Source organism: Homarus americanus, unplaced genomic scaffold (assembly GCF_018991925.1).
Source record: "Homarus americanus isolate GMGI-L3 unplaced genomic scaffold, GMGI_Hamer_2.0 scaffold26351, whole genome shotgun sequence".
In the NCBI taxonomy this organism is placed as follows: domain Eukaryota; kingdom Metazoa; phylum Arthropoda; class Malacostraca; order Decapoda; family Nephropidae; genus Homarus; species Homarus americanus.
This window is the reverse complement of record NW_024724368.1, coordinates 5324453-5348575: the sequence shown is the minus strand read 5'-3', so window position 1 is coordinate 5348575 and position 24123 is coordinate 5324453. Positions and strand designations below refer to the sequence as shown.

Below are 24123 nucleotides of genomic sequence, written 5' to 3'. Positions count from 1 at the left end.
CATTTACGTGGTACCTTGCCAGAACTGGACTTTCACTTTCTGCGGTGCATCTACTCATATACGCGGTGAAGTATAATTTATTTACAGTATTTTTTTTTTTTATTTAGCTCATAAAATTCATACAAATTACCCTGCCAGAATATAATTTATATTGCTGGAATTCTTACAATATGATGATCATTTGAATATAAACATCATGGATTTTGCATTACATACAAATTTTAGATCTAATGTAATAATTTGGTTTGCACAAAGCAAATATTTTATCGTTTTTGCAAAATATATGAAGTTTACATTCAAAATATTCCCTGACCTGCAAGGAATCTAGGAATGTCAATTATATTAACCTAACTTTAGTCTGGGTTATTATTTATTACTAAAAATGTAAATACTGTCAACCCTCGCTTTACGCGGTCCCACATTCTCAGAGAGGTAGGAGCTAGTGAGCTGGGAAGAGGGGGGGGGGGATTTGAGTCCATTATTTGAATGGACATTAACCTGGCGACTGTATTTCTCTTAAATATTAATTGTGTGAGCATACCATCATGAAATTTAGATGTTATTTTTACTACAACATAGGTATTGTGTCGGAAAAAGTGGAGTATGGGGGTCGGACCAGTCTCTATTGGAATTAATCCCATATGTTCTGTTGTTCACTTTACGCGGTTCTCACTTCGGGTACTACTGTATATTGAAAACTGAAAGGAAATGAGTTTATTGTTTCCATATAAATTCAAAGATTGTCAGTTATTTACAAATGTTAAATAATCTCAGCTGATCGTGAGCGTGCAGCCTTGCATCAACCAACACCGCGCCACCAATACTCAAGTCTTGAATACTGCAGGCATTGTCTTAGAGAAAAAATGGCAGCATCTACTTGTAGAGAACCCCTTCAAGTAGATCTTGCCTGTATAATTAGAGATAATGCCAGGGTTATGTACTTAAAAGTTTACATCTGTATTAATTTACTTTGCTGGAGACAAACTGGTAAATATATCGAAAAGATGGAGTCATGATAAAATAAGGAAGTGGCCACTTAACCGAGAGTTCCTGGCTGGTCATATTGGAGGCTACGTAGCCAGTATGTAAGGTTGGTTTAAAAAATCACGTATCAGGCAGTCCCCTAATTACGAACATAATTGGTTCTGGAGGTCTGTTCGTAAGTCAAAATTTACTTCTATCGCTTGTACACAATGTGTTAAATATGAAAAATACTTTATGTGCAGAATACCCACAGCACAGTACTCCATCATAATTTATTATATGACTTACCTGAGAAATATACAGACAAAAAAATGCATATTTGTTTTCCTAACTTGGAAATTGGACTAACTGGGCTTGCTGGCACTGACTGGCATAAGATGGTGATGAGAAGTTAAGCGGAGGCAGTGGAAAAGGAAGCTGGAGCATCAGAAATGGCTTCAAAAGTTGCAGTAAACCTGTCTGTAGATGTGGATGCTACTTGTTTTTCCTGTTCCTCTTGTGTCTTCTCCACTCATTGTAGATCACTTTGTAGAAAAAAGTTGCATCATGGACAGCTGCTGATACCTTTGTGAACCTCTCTGAGTTTGGGTCCTGAGACTCAAATAATGACAGGGTTTTCTCAATGTCATGGGTTGCACTGGGCCTCCCGCACAACCCATCCCAAATGTTTGTTTAGGTAGAGATTAGGTACCCGGCCAGCCGATAGGGGTCATCTCACGCCTCAAAACCACATTTTAGAAGTGGGCTTTAGATCTTGGTTGAGAGAAGACCTCCTGCTCCGCAGACTTACAATAGAACGGGCCATACAGTCCTACGAGTCTGTGTGTGCAAAATCCCGAGATTGTTGTTAAGTCCAGCTAAAGTTAACACATGCTGTAAAGGAAGTGATCACTGGTGAGGGCCTGTTTGCTACAAGAGCACTCCAGGCCGGCTTAATAGATCTAACAATTAATTCTCCAGGTTGACAAACTCTCCCTTATAACTTACGGTACTGTGGCGCAAATGTGAGTGACTGACCTATCCATGCAAATTATAAGTCCAGTGTATGGAATTGTGCCAAATAAACGTAAGTGCAATTATCTGCCCGTATCTGTGACCCCTCTATTATTATTATTATCAAAGGTAATGACTGAATGGTTATGACATAGTATAACCAGTAACTTAGATGGATGTTGGAAGTTAATGGAATTCATTAAATCATCATTTATCAAGTACACAACACATTGAATGCCGGAAGCAGAGTGAAATTCTACGTAGTGATGCAGCATAATCTCCTGGGTGAGTAATCAGTGTGAAGGTATCTGAGTTCTACAGTAAAAAAACCACTTTCTTGCATTTAAAACCTAACACTCAATTATACTGAACGGTTCAGCCATCTCCTTGGTGTTAAATCTTTTAGGTTTCTGAACCTCCTCTTCCTCTTCTGTGGCCTCATTCTCCTTTTTCTGTGGTCTTTAATTCTTTCTTTGTCCTTTAAATTGTACCATCAGTCAAATGATACAGTCTGAAAGTATGAAACACATTTGTCATCCTATCGCCACTTTTGTTTCTATTGTAATCATGTGTCTTTTCTTCCTCACACTCATCACTGGCACTACGTTTACCGGTATGCTTCTAGGACATATTGGAGTCAATAAAATTCACAACAAACCAACCATCACCACTGTAATGCTGTAATCAATGTGAGACAAGAAAAACTAAAATGGGTGTTGCTTGGCCGGGAATGCTGGGAGTAGTGCATTAACGTCATCTATTGCACATCAGTAGAACTGATGACTTGCGCTTTTGCACCAAACATAAATTTAGACATACGAATAGGTTTATCCGTAAGTATGAAAGCTTATAAGTCGTGGGGATACAGTACTGTTAAGGTATCCCTCATTTGACAATCACTTAGCAATATTTCAGTTTAGCAATTTAAGATTTTTAACACCCTTTCTTGTTTAACATTTGTCAATTGTTGCTCTAGCAATCTTTAACTAACTGGGAAAAATTCGGGAAGGAAGTTGGGAAAATGGAGATTCTGTGTTCCAAGTGCACATCATTACAATACCCTGTATTGTAGTATGACTTAGAAATAAAGAAAATGCTCTCCTGTGCAGTAGGGTCGGGATATATTGCGAGGTAGGGTCCAACGATGTTCGCTATATACTAAATCGCGATAACAGGGACAAGCTAGTGAGTAATGGAGTTAACTATGCCAAAGAAATTTGCAATGATCTGGGGATAGTCATGGAGCGTCAGCGTCGACCCAAAAAGAAGAAACAAATGTTTGGTGAAGGATCACGAGATGCTGAATTGCCATACGACATTGAATTGAGGAGAGAAATGTTTTCTTTGCTGGACAGAGTGATTCAAGAAATAGCTTTGAGATTTCAACAGCTTCATGAACTTGCTGAGAAATATGCCTTCCTTACCCCATTGAATCTTTTGGATGATAAATATGAGTGTCAAATAGATCACGATCACGGCGACATTGATAAAGAGGAGTTCCTCGTTAAGAGAAAAAGACTTCAGCATTTTGTTGCTGTTGCTGCTATAACTATTAAAGACAGAATACAGACGTGGAAAGAAGGCCCCCTTGAACTTTTGCAGTTTATTCAAAAGTATAACCTTGGGAACTCGGTTCCAAATATAGTAATAATGCTGAGGATTTTCCTCACAATTGCTGTTAGTGTTGCTACCTGTGAGAGGAGTTTTTCGAAACTAAAACTGATCAAGAATTACTTAAGATCTACTATGAGCACCTTGCGGTTGACAAATCTTGCCATACTGTCTATAGAGCGACAATTGACAGATGAAATAGTTTTTGACAATGTCATTGAAGAATTTGCCAACAAAAAAACAAGAAAAGTTACTTAGTAGAAAGTTGTAGTTTTCATTTCAGAAATAAAGATGGTCCTAATTTTTTACACTTTTTTACTTTTTTCCCTATCCTATATGTCGTTTTTGCTTTTTGTTTAACTGTTACTTATAAAGTTTAAGTATGTTTGGGGTGTATTTAAAGCATACTATATTTGAGTATGTGAAAGTACAGTAATATTATAATGGTACACAAACTATTTAATATATATATATATATATATATATATATATATATATATATATATATATATATATATATATAGTGAGTCACTGTGCAATATGTATTTTTTGTGGGTGCACGGGGGGCACTCTAGCTACGCCACTGCTGGTTGCTGACCTAGACTACTCAGCGACAAGCGTTTGTAGGGGAGGAATCCACTTCAATATATATATATAATTTAGTTTATCTAGAATTATCATATCTATTATTTCAGTATATCAATTCATAATTGTAACTTTCTTTGTAATCAGTAAAACCTTTCGAAATCAATGAACATTTTCAATGCCTTTTCTATAATGTCAATTTCATTTATAAACTGTATGTCAGGAAAGCCTTAACATTTTTATTACTATAATCGGGCTTAAACCTGCAATTTAATATTATATAATTTTATAATCAGCAAAATTATTGATGACACCATTATATTTCAGTTTAACTTTGTTGTCATACTAGAAATATATAACAATTGTCAGTCTGTACACTACTATAGAAACTCAACGTTAACAGTGTATGTGTTCATCATGATACAATTTATAATTCGTAAATTACTAAAGTGATAAAATATACTATTTAACCATCTGCAATGTGATTCACTATTAAATCACCAACATGATGAACCAAGAAATGTGAAATACGGTGGTGAAGAGGATAAAAAAGTAATAGAATTCTTGAAGTTTGTAGACATGTTCTCCGTAGCTGTAGGCTATATATACAGTAAGTGATACAAAAATGCTTTAAAGACTAAGAAAATCTCGTCATTTTATTAAAGAAAAAATTGGATAGTTTTTAGAAGATTATGGATACGTTTTTAATTTTGTTAGTACTTTTTTTTTGGATACCTTTTGATTTTTCTCACAAGGAACTGAGGAGCTGAGGGTATTAAGGTGAGATAATTCAGTTGTTTTACTCTTATGACAACCACTGTGTGACTGAATATAGAATCAATACAAAGCTATAAAATGGATAAATATATTGTTAATTTATAATGTGTGCCTTGATGGAAAGTAAGTTTAGGAGTGATGAACAAGGTAGCATCTGTTATGGTCCAACTAATTACCCAAATGTAGCCGGAATGAGGTCAAATGATGGTCCTAGATGAATAAATCGGACTGCTAATCACTTCTCGACTAGTATTTGGTGTCAGAAAGTCACAAAAAAATTGGAAAACTTACTTTAATCTGAGTTAATAGATCGCGTGCATGAACCGACGGAGCGAGGAATTACCCAAATGTAGCCGCAATGAAGTCAAATGATGGTCGTACAAGCGTAATTCGGGCTGTGAATCACTTCTCGATTATTATTTGGTGTCATAAAGTAAAAAAAATTGGTAAACTTAATTTAATCTGAGTTGTATTAGGTTAGGTTAGGTTACGTTACGTTAGGTTAGGTATGGTATGGTACATGCACTTGATCTATTAACTCAGATTAAATTAAGTTTACCAATTTTTTGTGACTTTGTGACATCAAATACTAGTCGAGGTTAGATTAGGTTAGGTACATGCACTCGATCTATTAAGTCAGATTAAATTAAGTTTACCAATTTTTTGTGACTTTGTGACACCAAATACTAGTCGAGAAGTGATTGGCAGTCCGATTTATTCATCTAGGACCATTATTTGACCTCATTCCGGCTATATTTGGCTACATTTGGGTACATTTGGGTAATTAGTCGGACCCCATTTGGGTAATTAGTTGGACCGTCTGTTACTAGCTATTTAGAAAAACAAGGCTTGGTATTTTGTCCATTAAAAAAAGGTTGGCCGTCTAGAATGACTGCATTGTTAATATTTTTCAAACACGAATATGCATAGAATGCTAATGTGGGCAAATATTCCTTTAAGGTAAAAGTGTGTGTGGCTCCTTTTTATTAAGAGAATAGGTTGGTAAAATTATCGTTTCGGTCATGTAGCGAATTTTAGAATAATAAGTTTTGGAATCACTAGTTTTGACAATTCTAAGACACTTTTCTTCTATAGCGTTTCCGTCGAAAATTAATATTTTTGGTAAATTTACAGTTTCATTCACAACTACCGTTCAACCACAAATTTTTGTTTTTCCCAAGGTATTTGGTATGATTCATTTGGGTATTATTTCACTTTCGGATATAGCCCCCCCCCCCCCGAAAGTTTAGATCTCGCTATTCTGAGCATTGTGAACCCCATATATACATGGCAGAAATGGATAGTAGCGACACAATTGAATTTAATTGATTTTAAGTAGTTTTCAGTCTTCATATCTGTGAGGCTATGTTATCTGACCATCATGCATGCGCAATGTTGACTGACGTCATCCAGTCGTGACCAATGAGGTGTCAATATCACACAATTTTTTTTTGACCAATCACATTTGATTTTTTTCAAAGGAAGCATCCTGGGTATGATTTTAATTTCATTGACCAGTTTCACAATGGCTGTGGTGGAGGTTGGTTGTCGTTTGTGCTCCTACGATTAGTTTAAGTTTATTGCCGAGTTTTACGAGAAAGACAATCATTCTATCCAATTCTTACTGTATCCCTGGTCCTTCCACTTCTAACTTAGGTATTATACTTTCGGACATGAGGCACCCCAGAGTTTTTAACTGCCTGTACTGAAATAATTAGGTTAGTTTAAGCTAGGCCTATCGGGGGTCCTGGGACAGAGCCTCTGGTTAGGAGCTAGGTTAGGTTTTGTGAGGTCAGATGACTCGTTTTCATTTTCTCCCCCACCCAAAAACCCCGATTTCCCAGGCTCTCCCCCACTATTGTTGTGGGGGTGGGGGAACTAGCAATTTCCACCAAAAATTAAGGTTAGATTCGTTTAAAACACACCAAAATACACTGGAAAAACATATTGGTCACCCCTAGGGATTCATGTCCTAAAGTAAAAATTTACCTTGGTCTTATTAAAGCAAATTCTGGTGCAGTAACTTTATATTAGTTTTATAATATTTCCCCATATCTAACCTACAATAAACACAATGTAGCATATGAACTTAACTTGAAACACAGCTTTCAGCTTTATTCATTGGCATTTTTTGTGGTTTTCATTATGTACTGTATTTGATTTCTGTACACTTGTGATTTCATGATGACATTTTTGATATATAAGACATAATTTCAATCAGTGTTTTGTCATAAATCATTTATGGCATGTTTTTGCCAACCCTGCTAAATATGAGTTAGGATCAATTTTTACTTGTTGTTTCACAATGGTGTAAAATCCACTCACAGGAAACTTGATTTCCTTGCCTTAAAAAGACACTCACAGCCATTGGTGAAGCAAATAATTTATCTTTGAATATCATTTCCACTGCACTATAGCCATTTAACGACTGTATTTCAGATGGAATATGTATGAAGAATGGACATTATTCTTGTAGTGCATCCATCTTTATTGACTTCCTGAGCCGTTGAAATGGTGACTCTTTTAGGAGATGTCCATTTTTGGACTCTCCGTGATGATGTGGTTGTCAAGGATGCAGATTTTGGATCATTTAGGTAAGGAATATTTTAACTTTACATTTAAAATCATGGATTTATGTTGTAAATTTAATAGTTAATTTTGAAAATTTTGTTAGTCAAGTCTCTGACAGTGATATCAAAACTTTTTATAGTACAGTAATTTTTTTTATTTATGAGGCCCTGAAAATGAAACTAAATATTTTACCCCAACTTCCATACAAAAACAATATTTTCCATAGCATCTTACAGTGAAAAAAAGAAAGATTCTTCAGTCAGACGTATATAAATGGAGTAGTATAAAAAAAAACGGGAGTAGTGAATCAAGGAAAATATGACTTGATAACTAGGTTGACAATCCCTTATCCGAAATCCTTGGGGCCAACAGTTGCAATTGGGGTTGCAATTTCAAATTCTGTGTCATTACTAAGGAATAACGAAGTCTCTGGTGCACTCTAAGATTAAGAGAGAAAACGGAGGACTCAGGCGTCCTGATGTGAGAGAAAACGGACTTCTATGATGGGGGACACAAGCACTCACACGTGCCACTCATACCGACAGACTTGACACTCACTTACTTGACAGGTTTTACCAACCATTAGTTGTGTACGTTATCTAGTGAATTTAGTCAGTATTGTACAGTACAAGTACACTGCAATACAGTGGTCCCTCGCTTAACAATGGATCTAAGTGCAAACCTGTACTGTACATCTACTAAAATTGTTATGTCTATTGCAAATATAGATTGTTTATACAGGTACTGTACCCTGAAAATCCTTGTTATTTGAAAAATCTATTCTTCCAGATATCAAGATAAAAGCAATGTGAGCAAGGAGCGTGTGTACTATGAAGATAAACGGCAGTATCTTGAAGCCCGAGGGGTGATGACGACCCCAAAAAACAGTCGTCCAGCCAAATTAAGGGATTCACTCAAGGAGTTTGAAGTAAGTTAAATACAGTATATAAAGTAATTCCCAAACCAGACACAAAATTACAGTAAATCTTGAAATAACTTGCACAAGACACTAGTTTTGCAAGGTGATAAAATATTACTTTTGTAAATCCCCGATATAATGGACACTGTCTTAAAGCGGACCTCGGCTTTAACGTACACTCTGACCCATTCAGCTTAGGTTCATACATTAGACTCAGTCCGTTAAAGTAAAAAATAAAAGACTTTTCGTATCCAAATTATCAAAAATTATTACAGTAATACCCAGGGCCGGTTTAAGACCTTTAGAGGCCCTGAACACCGAAAACAATATGGTGCCCCCATATGTAATTGAAAATAAAAACAGTACTAAATCATAAAATAAATTTTTGTTCTTTGAAATGAAACAAAACTTATATTTATGCTGAAATTAAAATACAGTACCTGTACCTTCTTTCTAGATTTTCTAATTGCAAAATTCTGGATAATTTCATCAAAGCTTAGTCGATGAAGCATGTCCTTTTCCATATACAGTAGGAAAAGTGAATCAAGCCTTTCCTGACACATTGTTGTTCTTTGAGGGTTTTTGTTCTTTTCAGCTGACAAAACAAACAAACAAACAAACAGTCTGCAGAGCAGTTAGTAATCATCAATGTTAGAAAAATACATAGTGTGATCTTTACGTTTGGAAATACACATTGTGTCCTGTCTTTCACTATGGTGTCATGAAGATCAATGACTGAATTTCGTTTTTCCTGTTCCATTAAACTTTCCTCGCTTATAACAATGAAAGTGCCGTAGTTCTCCATTTAGGTCTACCCTGCACAACGCTGATTCGTTATAGAGTACTTTGGTCCTCTCCAGGAGTTATTTTTAACTAGGAAAAAATATGATGAAAATCCATAATAGCTATGTACAAAGAAGGTGCAAGGCAGAGCACTCAGGACTTCCCGACAGTGGTCATACTTGTTTACAGTCTCTCTGGCAATGAGAGCAATGTACCCATGTATACTCGCAACCAGTAAGTGCTCTCCTCCTTGTGTATAGATTTTTCCAGTAGCATTCAACTTTCTTGACATACTCGCTCCTTCTATGACCGATTTCCACATATTATACTGAATACTTGTGACTCGAGTTATATTTTACCCGAAAAAATGAAAATCCATAGTTCTGTACTGTATGTATAACTCAGCTGTTCACGTGTACCTGGCAGTGCAGTGGTCATTATAACACATTATTCCCCACCACTAACAACCAACCAGAACCGTACTTGTTACTAATGTGGAGAGCAGCTTTCTTTATTCTGCTAGCCACCACCACCACTCACCACCACCACTCACCACCACCACCACTCACCCCACCACCACCACCACCACCGCCACCACCACCACCACCACCACCAACACCACCAACACTCACCAACACTCACCGCCACCACCACCACACCACTCACTACCACCACCACTCACTACCACCACCACCACTACCACCACCACTCACTACCACCACCACCACCACCACCCCATGAACTGCCCTTAACCGCTGATTCTGAGGGGTTAATAAAATGATGTAAACATAGTCATACGTTAACGTCCAACCAACAACGCCTGATCGCATATACGCCCCCTCCAAAAAGGGAGGACTCAGGCGTCCTGAAGCGAGAGAAAACGGACTCCTATGATGGGGGACACAAGCACTCACACGCGCCATTCATACTGACAGACTTGACACTCACTTACTTGACAAGTTTTACCAACCATTAGTTGTGTATGTTATCTAGTGAATTTAGTCAATATTGTACAGTACAAGTACACCGCAATACAGTGGTCCCTCACTTAACAATGGATCTAAGTGCAAACCTGTACTGTACATGAACTAAATGGTTGCGGTACTTAAATTGTTATGTCTATTGCAAATATAGATTTTTTATACAGGTATTCAAATAAATCACTGTCTAACAAGAATCCCAGCAATGTAAGTTATCTTCACCCAGGTTGTTTGGGTGGCAAATTATGAGAAGAGCTTAGTCACTCTTAAGTAATGATAAATAAACACACAGGCCTTCAGCGCCAACTGTCAAATCATATCGCCTCACCGCCCGCTCCCCTCGCTGGGGGGGGGGGGTTAGGCCTTAAGTTTTTCATATAATATCTCAGACTATAGGAGAATATAATTTGCATTGCTGAAATCCGTACAAGACAGCGATTAATTTGAATATAAACGTCATATATTTTGCTCAAGAGATAAAAGTTGTTGTACATTAGTGTACATTTTATAATATAAAGTTTTTCAACTGTATTTTTGGGTAGATTTACATAAATTTCTTCATTTATTTTCGTCCATTTACATGCAAACACCGTACTAAAAGAAACGTAAAATAAATAAATGACCTTACTGCAAAGCTGGAGTGCACATGTACTAATTTGATTACGGTACTAAAATTGTTATGTCTAGTGCAAATTATAGCATGTTTATATTCAAATTAATCAGTATCTTACAAGAATCCCAGCAATGTAAATTATATTCACCCAGGTCATTTCACTGGCTTTTTATAAGAGAGAAGCTTAGTCACTCAAGAACTGATAAATATACACGCATTAGACCTGGGGCTGTGCCTGGGCTAATCCCCGTAAAAAAAAAGTATCATCGGTCCCGGGTGTGCTGCTTGCGAGACCCACTCCCCTTCCCATCCTCCGGAGTCGTTGGTCTTGACCCCCACGCCAGACTATCCCTTTCAACAGGTGGTGGCCGACTCGTTCCACCTGCAGGGCCACATGTACCTAGCCAGCGGTGAGATGACGGATTTCCTCAAGTCATGGGGAGTCGAGGTACGGCTCTCATTGGCCCACTTCCCCCACTCCAATGGGAGGGCAGAGGCTGTGGTTAAGGCCGCCAAGAGACTCCTCAGGGATAACACTGGGGCCGGGGGTAGCCTGAAATGCGATAGGACATCCCAGGCCCTCCTCCAGTACCTGAACACGCCTCTGCGAGGGATGACCAATGTCGTCCGCCAAACTTGCCACCAGCTCCGTGACAGTGTTCCCGTGGCCAGACAGCACTATAAGGTGGACCAGCACAGGCAGCGGGCGCTTAGTATGAGGGAGGTGCGCTTGGCCGAAGCCCAGGAAGGGATCGTTCTGTCGCGGGGGAGGTGTCCCGCCAGCTGGCTACCCTAGCTGTGGGCGCACAGGCAGGTGCGTGTGCAGGATTCCACTACCAAGCTCTGGGACAGGACGTGCACAGTGGTGGAAGCCCGCCCTCACAGGCAGTATGCCGTCAGGTTGACTGGCAGTGGCAGGGAGCCCATCCGCAACAGACACCACCTGTAATGCGGCGCCACCCCTGAGCCTACCACTCCTGTGGTGCACTACACTGCCTCCTGGCCCCCCTTCTGTGCCATCCGCCGCCACTCAGCATTCTCAGTCGGGCGTGGCCAGGCCCGGGAGAGGCCACAGGCCCCTGGGTTGGTTGGTTGGCTGACTATGTGGTGTAAAATTAGTTTTTTCTTTCTGTTTGTTTGTTTTTCTTGCATTATTGATTTTTATCACTGCATTGTTTTCCTTTCGTTAGTTCAAATGTGCAATGTCAATTCCTTTTAACTTGGGGGGGGAAGATGTGAGATGGAGTATCAACGACGTACGATATGTTTTCCCATGTGTGCAGGCGGGAGTTTGTCTGTGGCAGCGCCGGGTTGCCAGTCACTGTCTGATGCTGCAAGAGTAAAGTTTCCAAAGGACCTGGTCTATTATTCAAACCTCTGACAATTTTTTTTGGGGAAAGACCTGCCTTGACTCATTGTCAGGAGGAGGTAGGGTGGGGGATTAGTGGTCTCATATTACTGACCTTTTGTTGGAATGTTAGGTCACCCTTTCTTGGGTAAGGGATTAGTGGGTCTCATGACCTGAAGATGTCTTGAATAAACATGAAACCCAAAGTATTTTTAGGGAGATAGTGGTAAGTATAAGTATAAATGAGCAAAGTTGTTTACTTTCAACATTTTCAACTTTACATAACATAACATTTTAAAATATGGAGTGAGAAAGCAGAAAGGTGTGGGTGATTACATAGATGGAGTGGAAAGGAGTGATAACATGCACCAGTGTTGCCGAGCGATAAGCTCCATGCAGTCACACAACAAGGCCCTCACTTGATGCTTGTTGTCTTAACTCCCGTGTGTGTGTGCGTGCGTGTTTTTTCGAGCTTGCCAAGGACATTTTAGGGATTTGAAGAAGTTGATGAAGAGTTTGTTCAGGAGTCAGGTGGTGAGGTGACATGCCAAGACACTTAAACAACACACACATTAACAGCACTACTAAACCATTGTCTTATAACATTTTACATTATTATTTATTTTTTTAAATTAATTGATGCATGATAGGTCGACTGGGCGAGTGGGTCCTCAAAACACAATGTCTTAACACTACTTACTCTCCACATGCAGATTATGATACTTTCAACATGCACTCAATACACCTTGAATGCTTTATCTCACTGTAAGTATATGTGACTTAATGTAAAAACACTCAATACACCTTGAATGCTTTATCTCACTGTAAGTATATCTGAGTTAATGTAAAACATATGCATTCAATCGCAATTTCAAATCTCTTGAACACCAAATGAGGCATTAAGAAATACCTGAGTCTCTGAGGTACATGAGAGAAAACGGAGGACTCAGGCGTATTGAAGCGGTGAGAAAATGGACGTCTCAACTGGGGGACTCAATAAAGAAATCACAGCTACGTGTTTTATGGAGTATTGCGCGTAATATAAATTTTTTATTTTATGTTAACTAACATGTACAACTGTGGTCAGTACACTGATAGCAGGTAGTATTGAAAAGGCAGAGGAAAAATTTAAGAAATGGAAAGATGGAATAGAGGCAAAGGGCTTAAGAGTAAGTGTGGCAAAAACAAAAGTATTTATTAGTGATGTAGGTGAGGGTAAAACCCATGCAAGTGTGGAAAATGGCTGAAAAAATTTGATGATGATGTGCAATTATTTTGTTTTATTTTTATTTCAGGACTTGATGTCAAGAGAGAGGGTAGTTTGGGAAAGCTGGCTGTCACATTTAGTGTATCAGCTAATATTTGCTTCAGGAGTAATAGTAATGATGACAGTCAATCCAAGCACAGGTGATCTGACCAGAATCGTATTTGACAAGTTCTTGGTTGGAAAGCTTCTTTCTGAGCATCTGGCTAATGGTAAGTTCTTTTAGTGAGCAGCATGCAAGAACACTTGTTTTGTTACATTATGACTTGAAATAAAATGCCATTGGACTTACAATTTATTGTAAAATTTTTTGTCAATAAATTTTTATATTACAGTATTTCTGATCAGCTGCTCTCTACTAGGCAGTGCTCATAACTGAGTATAACAATGCCTGTTGAGTCAGAATCAGTGGACCATACAAGTGAGGCAGATGGTACATAGATTATGCTCATTGCACTCTGTCTATTAGAACTTAGCCATTTGCAAAACCATTTTACTTGAATTCTTCTGTGACAATTGCCCTTAACCATGACCCCTAAACATAAAGTGAGTAGCATAAATGTATCCAGTGAAAAAGGGCAAAAGACAGCAATAACTTGAAGAAAATGAAGTTATTAGAATGTCTTGTTATGCCAAGAGTGCAGCATTAATATGGTGCTATTATAGAGTAAATAAATCTTCTGCAAGGACGGATCCAGGGGGGTCCTGGGGGTCCATACCCACCCTCAAACCTTTTTACCAGAAAATTTCAATACTTTTACCTTAATGCTGGATTGTACTCAGGTATTTTTGTATAATAAAGAGTAATTACCTCAGAATATCTCCTTATATCAATTGCACATGGCTTCAAAATGGCCTCAAAATGCCCATGATATTGGTCAGAATTAAAAACAAAATTATGAGGGGGTTTACAGCACTCTCCCCCCCTCCCTCAAAAAAAAAAAAGATAAGCTGGATAGGCTTGCTGTGCTCGCATGTTTCTCCACCCACAATCTTGCCCCCCTTGTTATTCCTGGATCCACCCCTCTATTCTGTGAGATTTATTAAAAAACTGAGGTAAGTACAGTGGGGTCGGGATATATTGCAAGATAGGGTCCAAGGATGTTTGCTATATACTAAATCGTGATATATAATTACATGTAATCAATGGGCGAAAATTGGGTTAGGTTCTGGAGGCCAATAAAAGTGACTAAACTTGACATAAAATGGCACTGCCTAAAGTTAGCAGAATATAAATTACATTGCTGGAATCCTTGCAAGACAGCAAAAAAAAATATATATATATAAAAAATATATACATCATATAATTTGCACAAGAGATAGAAATTTTAAGTCATTTGTACTAAAATGTACAGTGGTCCCTTGGTTAACGAACACAATTTGTTCCAGAAGGTCGTTCGTTAACTGAAAATTTCATTAACCGAAACCATTGTTTCAATGGGATTTTGGGTAATTGGCGAAAATTACATACAAACTAAAAATAAATGCAGTAAAGTACACTTACTTTGAGGTGTGCATGTAGAAGGCTCCTGGTTGATGATGATGATGGGAATTAGAAGTGGGGATGGAGGAGAAGGGAGAAGAGAAGGCAGTGGGGTGGAAGAGAAGTCACCCCATGCTGCCATTTCACCCAAAAAAATTTAAGTTCACTTGGTGTAATTCAAGATTATTTTCTTTAAATCAACACTGCACTGCATTATATATTGTCAATATGTAAAATATATTTCAAAATGACCAATAATTTGCTTGGAAACACAGAAAAAAAGCGTTTAGTTGAAGAGAGTCTCAAGCAAGATGTTACCTCCAGTGAAAACAGAGAGAGACTAACGCCTGTTTGCTGTGTTAAGAGGCTGGATGCCGCGCATTAAACTAGTCTCTTTACCTTCAATTATGTTCAATAATTGTTAAAATGACTAAAAAATTGAATATTAAACATTTAAAATTATTGAATAGTATAAACTTCTTGATATTTACTAAAATAGTAAGGAATTTAAGCCCTAGAACCGATTAATGTATTGGTGGACTGATACTAAAGCTGGTTGCCCGGTCAGTGCAAGCGAAAACATGTTGAGGTCGGTTCGTAAGAAATTCGTTAACCGAATTTTTGTTCGTTAACCGAATTGAAGATCCTTATGAACTAAGTACACAAAAAGAAGTACAAGATGTGCAACATGGATGAGACAGGCCACTGCTGGAAGTTCCTGCCTAACAACACAGTAGCATCCTGGTGGAAGAGCCGGACCCCTGGACTCGAGGCCAGAAAGCAGTGTGTCAGTGCTATAATGTGCCAATGCTTCTGCTGCCCATGGTGGTGAGAAATGTGCAGAAGCACCTCCAGATGACAGCCCCCAGACAAGAGGTCAAGACCTTGCTCATTCTTGACAGTGCATCTGGCCACCCTCAGGATGACTTACAAAGTGCTGATGGGTGCATCAGAGTGAAGTTCTTACCCCTTGACACCACCTCACTCACACAGCCCATGGACAAAGGGGTCATTCTGGGCTGGAAGCAAAACTACATGTTCCTTCTCTCGAATGATGTTCTGATAGTGGAACTGGTGTCAAAAGGGAAGGAAGATAATTAGGGGGCCAGGACACTGAAGCACATTAAGGACTACATAATCTGGGATGCAGTGTTCAAGCTCAAGATCATGGAAACAACACTCAAGAATGTGTAGAAGAAGCTCCTGAATGGTGGTGGTGCAGAGGTTCTGTTACTGCAGGAGGATGCAGAATTTGAGTTCTTCAAAATGGAAGAGGTCCACAGTTTTTTCCATTACAGTGGTGACATTGCTCAGACTGTGGAGGATGTACATGAGTGGTTGCAGGTGGAAGCCGGCAATCCTGATTATGGTACCCTCACCCAGGGGGAAATAGTTGAAGGTGTCATCAGGTCCCATGAAGAAGGACAGGAGGAGGAAGAGGACGATGGAGAGGAAGAATTGGAGGATGGTACCACCACTGGTCTCAGAGAGGCGAGAACATCCAGTACCTGGACCGCCTCCTGTATTATACGGCTACCACTGACATCCTAAGCTTTCTTCCCTTTTACCAGAACTTTTCGGAGATGAGAGCAGTTGTCATAGATGAACTGGAGAAGAGGACAGGATGAAGCAGTGTAAGATTGGGGGTCTTCTTCCCCAAGATCCCCACTCCACTCCTTGTGCTGTCTGCTATGGCCCCAGTCCACATCCCTCAATGTCAGAGATTGCACACCTACTGTACCTTTACCATCACCACCACCATCTCATGCTTCATAATCATTCTATCCATCACCACATGCCTCGTCATCACCCTGTCCAGCAATTGATCGGTGGTGGAAATAATTTGTTTCACTCCTGATTTGCCTCTTTTGTTCGCGGAGGGAAGGGAAAGTAACAGTTAGGACAAGCTGCTACATAGATGGTACAGGACAAAGCAAGCCATCCTTTATCATCATATCACCATTTCGCCTGCCTGCATAACAAGCTCAAGATGACAGCATCTGTTGGTGAGTACAGTATAATTTGATTACAGTAATTACTGTAGTGTATACAGTGATATATTTTGTTTATTTACAATATATTATACGTGTGCAGTGGTGTTAGCATAAATAAATACAGTTCTGTCCTTGTCTTTGTGAGATGCGTAGTGTAGATTCTTGGAAAACTTTCCCCAGTACAGTAGTGTACAGCACTTGGAAAAATTCCGGGATGTGTAATTTTTTCCGGGGAAGAGAATATTCATCACTAAACATTGGAAATCTCATTCCTATAAGAGCTCTGCACCAATTATGCTGGCTAACAGTGATATCACTGTATTTTGAAATTTTGTTTCAAGTGGATTATGCAAAAGATTTTCAAGTTGAAATTTGAAATATTTTGAACTTGACTGAGAATGAATAAGTGAGAAGAGTTGTGTACATTATTTTATTTTTTGTTTTTTCCAAAGGATTAGTGAAATTTGTGGGAATGTGTAATAGCTATAAATAATAGATTAAAAACCTTTCTTTTCACCTTTCAGTTGTAATGACAAAACATCACATGTTGTTTTCCTACAATGAGTGTCGATTGTCAGTAGTGCACCTCACACGTTCACCACCGGAGGGACATAAATTTGAGCGATTATCTGCTTTGGATCCCAAGATACACACCTGTGAAGTTGCTGGGCCTTCAGGCAGACGATTTGAACGGAAGTTATCGGCAAATCTTTCTGGTGATATGGTGAGTGTAATAGATATTTCTGGGAACATAAATTCATAATACAAGCAAAACTTGGTTCCCAAAATCCATCATGCAACATTATATGATTATTTGTTCCACTCATACAAACACAGCTTTTTCAGGCATACAGTAGAACCTCTATATAGGAATACCCTAGTTATCGCAAAGGATGCATTCCTAAAAGTCATTGTGTTTAATGAAACTGCAAATATCGTGGCAATTTTCCCCATAAGAATTAATGTACAGTAAACCCTTGATAACTTGGCACATATGGGGCTTTGGCCTTACTGAGTTATCCCAAATTCTGACTTATTGAGGCTCTTTCCCCCTCCTAAAAAAATACAATCATTTTTTTTTTTACCTATATATGTGTACATGTAATTACAAAATGTTAAAAAGTAACACTTACAAGCACTGCAGGCGAAGAATGAAGCATCATCGTAGGTGGCACAGAGGTATGGGAGGTGAAACAGGCATGGTAGGTGACACAGAAACATGGTAGATGACACAGAGGCATGGTAGGTGACAGAAGCATGGTAGGTGATGCAGGTAGCCAGATATGCTGATATTTTCCCAGATAGTTTTATGTATCTCGGCATTTCCCGAGTTATAATTCATTTCGAGACCATATCCATGCCAAGTTATATGAAATTCTGAGTTATCAAATGCCGAGTTATTGAGGGTTTACTTTACTATAACAACTCAGACTATTTTTCTTTGTTTCCTGTATTGTTCTCACAATTCTACCAACTACTTGGAACTCTTTGACTATCTCACTTCTTGCCATGAGTCGTTGCTATCCACACACCCCAACACCGAGATCCTCTACCTAGGGGATTTCAATGTACATCACAGAGAGTGGCTTGGCTCTGCAAGGGATGACCCAGCTGGAGTCGAGGCTCATCTCTTTTTCCTTACCTAATGATTTGGAACAAATTATTAAACACCCTATGCATGTTCCAGATCAACATGATCAACTTACTAACATTCTTGATCATTGTTTTACCTCTAGATCCTCACATTATTCATTCTTAATTTCTGCCCCCTTAGGTTTTTCTGATCACAATCTTATTTCTATTAAATCAAACTGGGCGCGACCACCTCCTCCACCCCCATTTATACACCAACTGTGGCACTATTGGAGGGCAAACTGGCAATCCTTGTGAGAATTCTTCTCCGACATTCCTTGGGATGAATGTTACTTTTCCACTCGGGAGCCTCAGTATGTGCTGACAGCATTGCTGGGGTTATACAGGGTAGTATGAGTGCATTTATCCCATATTCTACCAAAACTTTCACTTTACAATCATGGTTTGATCGCTCCTGTTCTCTTGTAAGTAGGGAGAGAGATAGGGCATATCAAGTTATGAAACTACCTCCTCCTATTACCCACTCTTCTTTCATTACTTCTAGGATCGTTGTAAGGCTATTCTTCGTAGGGTCAAGCAGAATTTTATAAAAACAAATACCGCTGACCTGACTAACTCTTCTAGTAAATCCATCTGGTCCTTAATCACAAATATCTGTACCAACTTCTGTACTCCCTCTTTTCCTCCTCTCTTCCAACCTGATAACTCTATAGCCAACTCTTCCCCTGATAAAGCCAATCTCTTTGGCACCTTATTCTCCTCTAACTCCACCTTAGACGATTCCAACTCTATCCCTCCTACTCCTCCTACTGAACCTGTACACTTTCCTATAATTTCCACTCATAGGGTTGCTGGTGTGCTATCCAGGTGGGATGTGAGTAAGGCGCATGGACCGGATGGAATACCCCCTCGTGTTCTGAGGGAGTGTGCTGAAATTGTAGCCCCTGTGCTTGCTAGCCTCTTTGGCCTTTGCCTTAAAACCCAAATTTTTCCTTCTTCTTAGAAGCATGCCTTGGTTCAGCCCATCCCAAAGAAAGGTGACCATTCCAAACCCTCTAACTATTGCCCCATTGCCCTAACTTCATCCCTCTCTAAAATTTGTGAGACTATCTTAAAATCTTATTTTCTCCGTCACCTTGAAATCCTTTTACTTTTGTCAGATCACCAGTATGGCTTTTGCCAGGCGAGATCTACTGTTGATCTGCTTTCCTACTGCACCCATCTTTGGTCATCCTCTCTTAGGGATTATGGAGAATCTTTCGTCGTGGCCCTCGATATCTCCCAAATTATTTAACGGGGTATGGCACAAGTCTTTGCTTTCTAAACTTCCCACTTATGGTTTCTCTGCCCCACTTTGTTTTCTAATTTCTACTTTCTTTGAGAACCGATCCATGGCAGTTGTTGTCGATGGATTGATCTCACGCTCTTTCTCTACCAATAGCGGTGTCCCACGGGGTTCTGTTCTTTCACCTACTCTCTTCTTTCATTTTATCAATGATTTACTTCACACTACTTCTAATTCTATCCATTCTTACACTGATGATTCTACTCTTCACTCTTCTTCACATTTTTCCCTCCCCCTAATTCTCAAACTATATCTGTTTCTAGAGCTGATATCATTTCATCTATCAATGCGGATTGATACAACTTGGTCATCCAAGTAAAAACACACACACAACAACAACATTGGTTGTCCATATGTTTTCAACTTTACCACCACTGGTGGGTAGATTTTTTAAAAATAATGAAACATTAATTAAACTATACTGTATATGAACAGTAAATACGTATTGCTTTCATATTCTTATGTAGAGTAATGACGATATGTTTACACATGTGCTCACTTACATGTACTGATGAAGAAGGCATGACGTGAGTGATTCAGTGGGACTTGAAGCGCCATGAGGCGCTCGTTGATCCCAATAGGCATTTCAGTTAGCTTGTGTATGATGCGTTGGCGGATGGCAAATCCAACTCCATACATGCAGTTTCTCTCCGCAGCAGGCTTACCCTTCCAGAAGATGCAGCCAGACCTCCATTCTGTGAGTTGGCCCTCATCTGGGAGCCAGGTTTCACTGATGGCTGCCATATCGATGTTATACTTAGCCAGCTCTTTTGCCACATGGGCAGTTCTTCTTTCAGGATGCCCATTTGTGCTAGTATTCAGAAGGGTCCTGACATTCCATGCAGTGACCATAAGAGGTTGTACGGTTTGTTTTTGTTTAGATCTGTGATTTTGATTGTGTTTTCGACAGCATAAAGATGACCTCACTGGGTGCGGTTGCCCAGTCAGGTTGGGTTTTTATGCAGGCTATGTTTAGGGCACCTTTTCTACCCCCCTCCCCATGTGAGGTGAGCAGAGTGGCTCCTCAGAAGGGCTGCTCAGTCGCCCAGACAGGACCGGATTGCACTGCTGCCTAGATCCTAGTGCATAAACGACCCTCTTATCTGTGCCGCCCATGTGCAGATTTGTTACTAGAGACTTCCGGCAATCATCTTTGCCTGTTGCTGTCGCGACTTGTCCGTTGTCATAGGACTTTAGGGGGGTATGAGGAGTTTTGATGAGAGGTATGATGAGCTGGGTGATAGCTGTGAGGTGAGTTGATTTATGTGGTGAGGCAGGAACGCAGGCTGCACCTACACATCTTGGCTCTCCCTTTTCCTGATTCAGTGGTGCAAGTGTTGCAACAACTGGGGAGAGGGAGAGTTGCAATGGACTGCCGATAGCCCAGTTTGTTGGGTTCCGCCTTAGTAGCCTGTCCATCAGGCATTGCCTTCGTCCGCAAGTGTAGTCATTGGGTTTCCATGGTGGTCACCTCTTCCGTCTACAATACAGTTGGGGTCATGTTGGAGCTCTATAAGCATGTCTGTCTGATGCGGGGCTCCACCGCAGATTTTTCGTTTGGGGTTTACTCCTGTAGCCTTATACCTGTCAAGGTTGATCTGCAAAGCAGCGGGACAGTGGTTGGTAGGCTCCAGGACGTGTCCACGTGCCAGTGAGGCTATGCGCCATCCCTCTGGGGCCCACTGCTACTCAGAGATTCCCTGCTGATCTAGCCTGGGCCCACGAGGCACCCAGTTACCGTGAGTTAACATGAGGTGGCACAGCAGGAGTTTTGATGGTGAGGAGGCTGTGTACTGGCTGGGGAAGACTTATGCAAGTTGCTTCCCTGTTTGCCATGAGGGCTAGCCAGCGACGCCAGCTGAAAGCCAGAGGGAGCAAGCAGTGCTTGCACCTTAACACTAATATAATATAATGCTGCCACACTAGACACATTTCACCACCCTGTGTGTGTCGCAGACACACACACATCCACACAGTCTTTGCTTTAACACAGTTACATTTACCCCCATATCCTATAGATTTTAAATTTTTAAATATTTTTATTTAACCAAACTTTTAGATAAACTATTCTGGATTATTATAGAAAAGAAATGGAGTTTCTAACTTAAATAGAACTGCATTTACGGATGCTGGGAGTTTAGACTCAAGGAAAACATCCCCAGCATCCAGAAACGTTCTGGGTAAGTGGGCTTGTGTCTGTCTGTGCAAGGTGTCTAATTTAGACACTCAGAATGTTTCCCCAGTAACCAGAAAAGATTCTGGAGATAAGGAATTTTTCTGGGTTTGGGTATGTCATCTGGTTAGCCTGAAATCTCTCATCCCCAGAAGTGCTGTGTGCCAATTGTTCCGGCTCATAGGGATATCACTGTATATTGTTAGTTCAGGACGAAATCTGACAGATTTGCAACAACCAAGCAGCTATAAATCTTGAGGAAGGGGCAGGGCATCTCTTCTCAGCTGGGAAAAATGCACTATATTTTTTTTATGTGTGTGTGTGTGTGTCTAATTCATCCCTAACTTATGTTTTTGTTAAAAGTTACATGAAAATGTTGCATGGAATTTTTTTTTCTGAAACTCTACTTAATTCTTATGAGGAAAATGTATTTGGTTTGCTTTAAGTTCCATTTTTCAAGATTTTGCTTAAGAGGGAATTTCTTGGTGTTACATTATTCTGTGGTGTAATGGTCAGGATGCTCGCCTCGCAAGCGAGCGAACCCAGGTTCGATCCCTGGGCAGGGTGAAACTATGGGCAAGTTTCGTTATGCCATTTGCCTCTGTCTAACCAGCAGTAATTGGGAACCTGGATGTTAATTGATTTGCGGAACGTTCCGGGGTAATGGTTTGCCAGTGCAGTTGGCGAGCTGTCCGGTCTTCTTGGACTATTCCGTGACACTGGGTCATGCAGCTCGTTAACTTAGGGTGTGGTTGTTGTGTTGGTGACAGCTTTTGCACCTTAAACAATCTCACACCTCGGGGGCCCTAGGGCCGGCCATCCTCATTCCACGAGGGGCAACCATTATTTTATTTTTTGATTCCTCTTCTAATATTGTTACTCATACTGAAGTTTATTTACCTGTACTTCTATATGTCCTCAGATAGTAGTGTGGTGGCAGACAAGTGAAGATGAGGTGTACCCGTGGAGTCCTCTTGCGAAAGACCGCGATCGTGCAAACATTCTTGTATATGCTCTACACGGGACAAATCTTGATTTGATGTGTTATTGTCGCACAGAAATGGCACCTCTTAGTGTCTCTTTCAGCAAGGTTCAACCTAATGTACTGCTGACTGTGGAACAGGGCTTTGGAAAAAAGGGAGGTGTGACAGTGCTCAGCTGTGTGTATGAGGTAAGTTAATAATGTGAACAATTGTCCATAATTTTTTACATCAACCCCTGAATTTCAGATTTATTCAGCAGATGATTGATAGGAGTTGACAAGTGAAAAGACAATTAGTTTACTGGAGTTTACTGAAGGAATATCAGTACAGAGGCAAGACCCCTGGACAAACATGTGCTCTGTATGGACAGATTGGTAAGACTGCCTGGTGAGCTGCCAGACCTACCCATGTTGATATGGTTTACTTCCCTGATGGCAGTTTGGGTGGCAAGGTAGTTTGCCAGGTCTTGGACAATATAATAATACAAAGTAAAGGTAACAGCACGTTCATAGAATATACATGCATACATATGGACCTACATAACTTATACATACATAGTACATATGGACCTACATAACTGATACAACATACGTAGACTTTAAACATAAACACCTAGCTAACTAAACACTTTTTCAACGATAGGACGGCTATTAACTCAATTGAAAAATCCTTCGAGTGAAATATCACAAAATTAGAACACTTGAGATACAAATGAAATTTATTGCAGAGCTCAGTGCATCCATATTATAATTTCTTGGTAACTACTTCAATAAGGTAACTTTTTGTCATGAGACATCCCCACCTCTTCATGCAGGGTTTATATTTTAACCCCCTAGCGCATTATGACTCACATTGCGTCAATTCATTGGATGACACTATTTGTATGGGTGATGTGAATTGCATCATAAAACTTTTAAAAAATTCTTCCCTCCTCCACCCCACCAAATAAGTTTGCAAGATAATTGCTTCAGATTTTCATGCGTCACAGATGAATGCATGATCCTGCGAGGGAAGCATCCAGAAAGTACCAAAGCGTGGGTGGAGTTCAGCTGCCCATCAATTTTCTTCCGACAGCCATGCTGATAAGTCGCATTTGTCTCCTTACTTCCTCTCCCACCCTCCCG

General features: G+C 39.8%; 1 protein-coding gene across 7 annotated transcripts in view; it reads left to right on the top strand.

The window, feature by feature from the left end:
• Positions 1-4233: 4233 nt before the first annotated feature.
• Positions 4234-24123, top strand: part of LOC121864211 (WD repeat-containing and planar cell polarity effector protein fritz homolog) — a 41502-nt gene continuing 21612 nt past the window's right edge. The window contains exons 1-6 of one of the 7 annotated variants that reach the window (XM_042363250.1): positions 4234-4725; positions 7390-7544; positions 8311-8449; positions 13460-13640; positions 17430-17629; positions 22939-23187. In XM_042363250.1, coding sequence (XP_042219184.1) covers positions 7462-7544; positions 8311-8449; positions 13460-13640; positions 17430-17629; positions 22939-23187 — 852 coding nt within the window. In that variant the 5' untranslated portion in view covers positions 4234-4725; positions 7390-7461. Of the gene's footprint in view, positions 4954-7389; positions 7545-8310; positions 8450-13459; positions 13641-15515; positions 16918-17429; positions 17630-22938; positions 23188-24123 lie in introns of those variants that run through there. The other 6 variants (XM_042363249.1, XM_042363248.1, XM_042363253.1 and 3 more) reach the window with 6 other exon arrangements.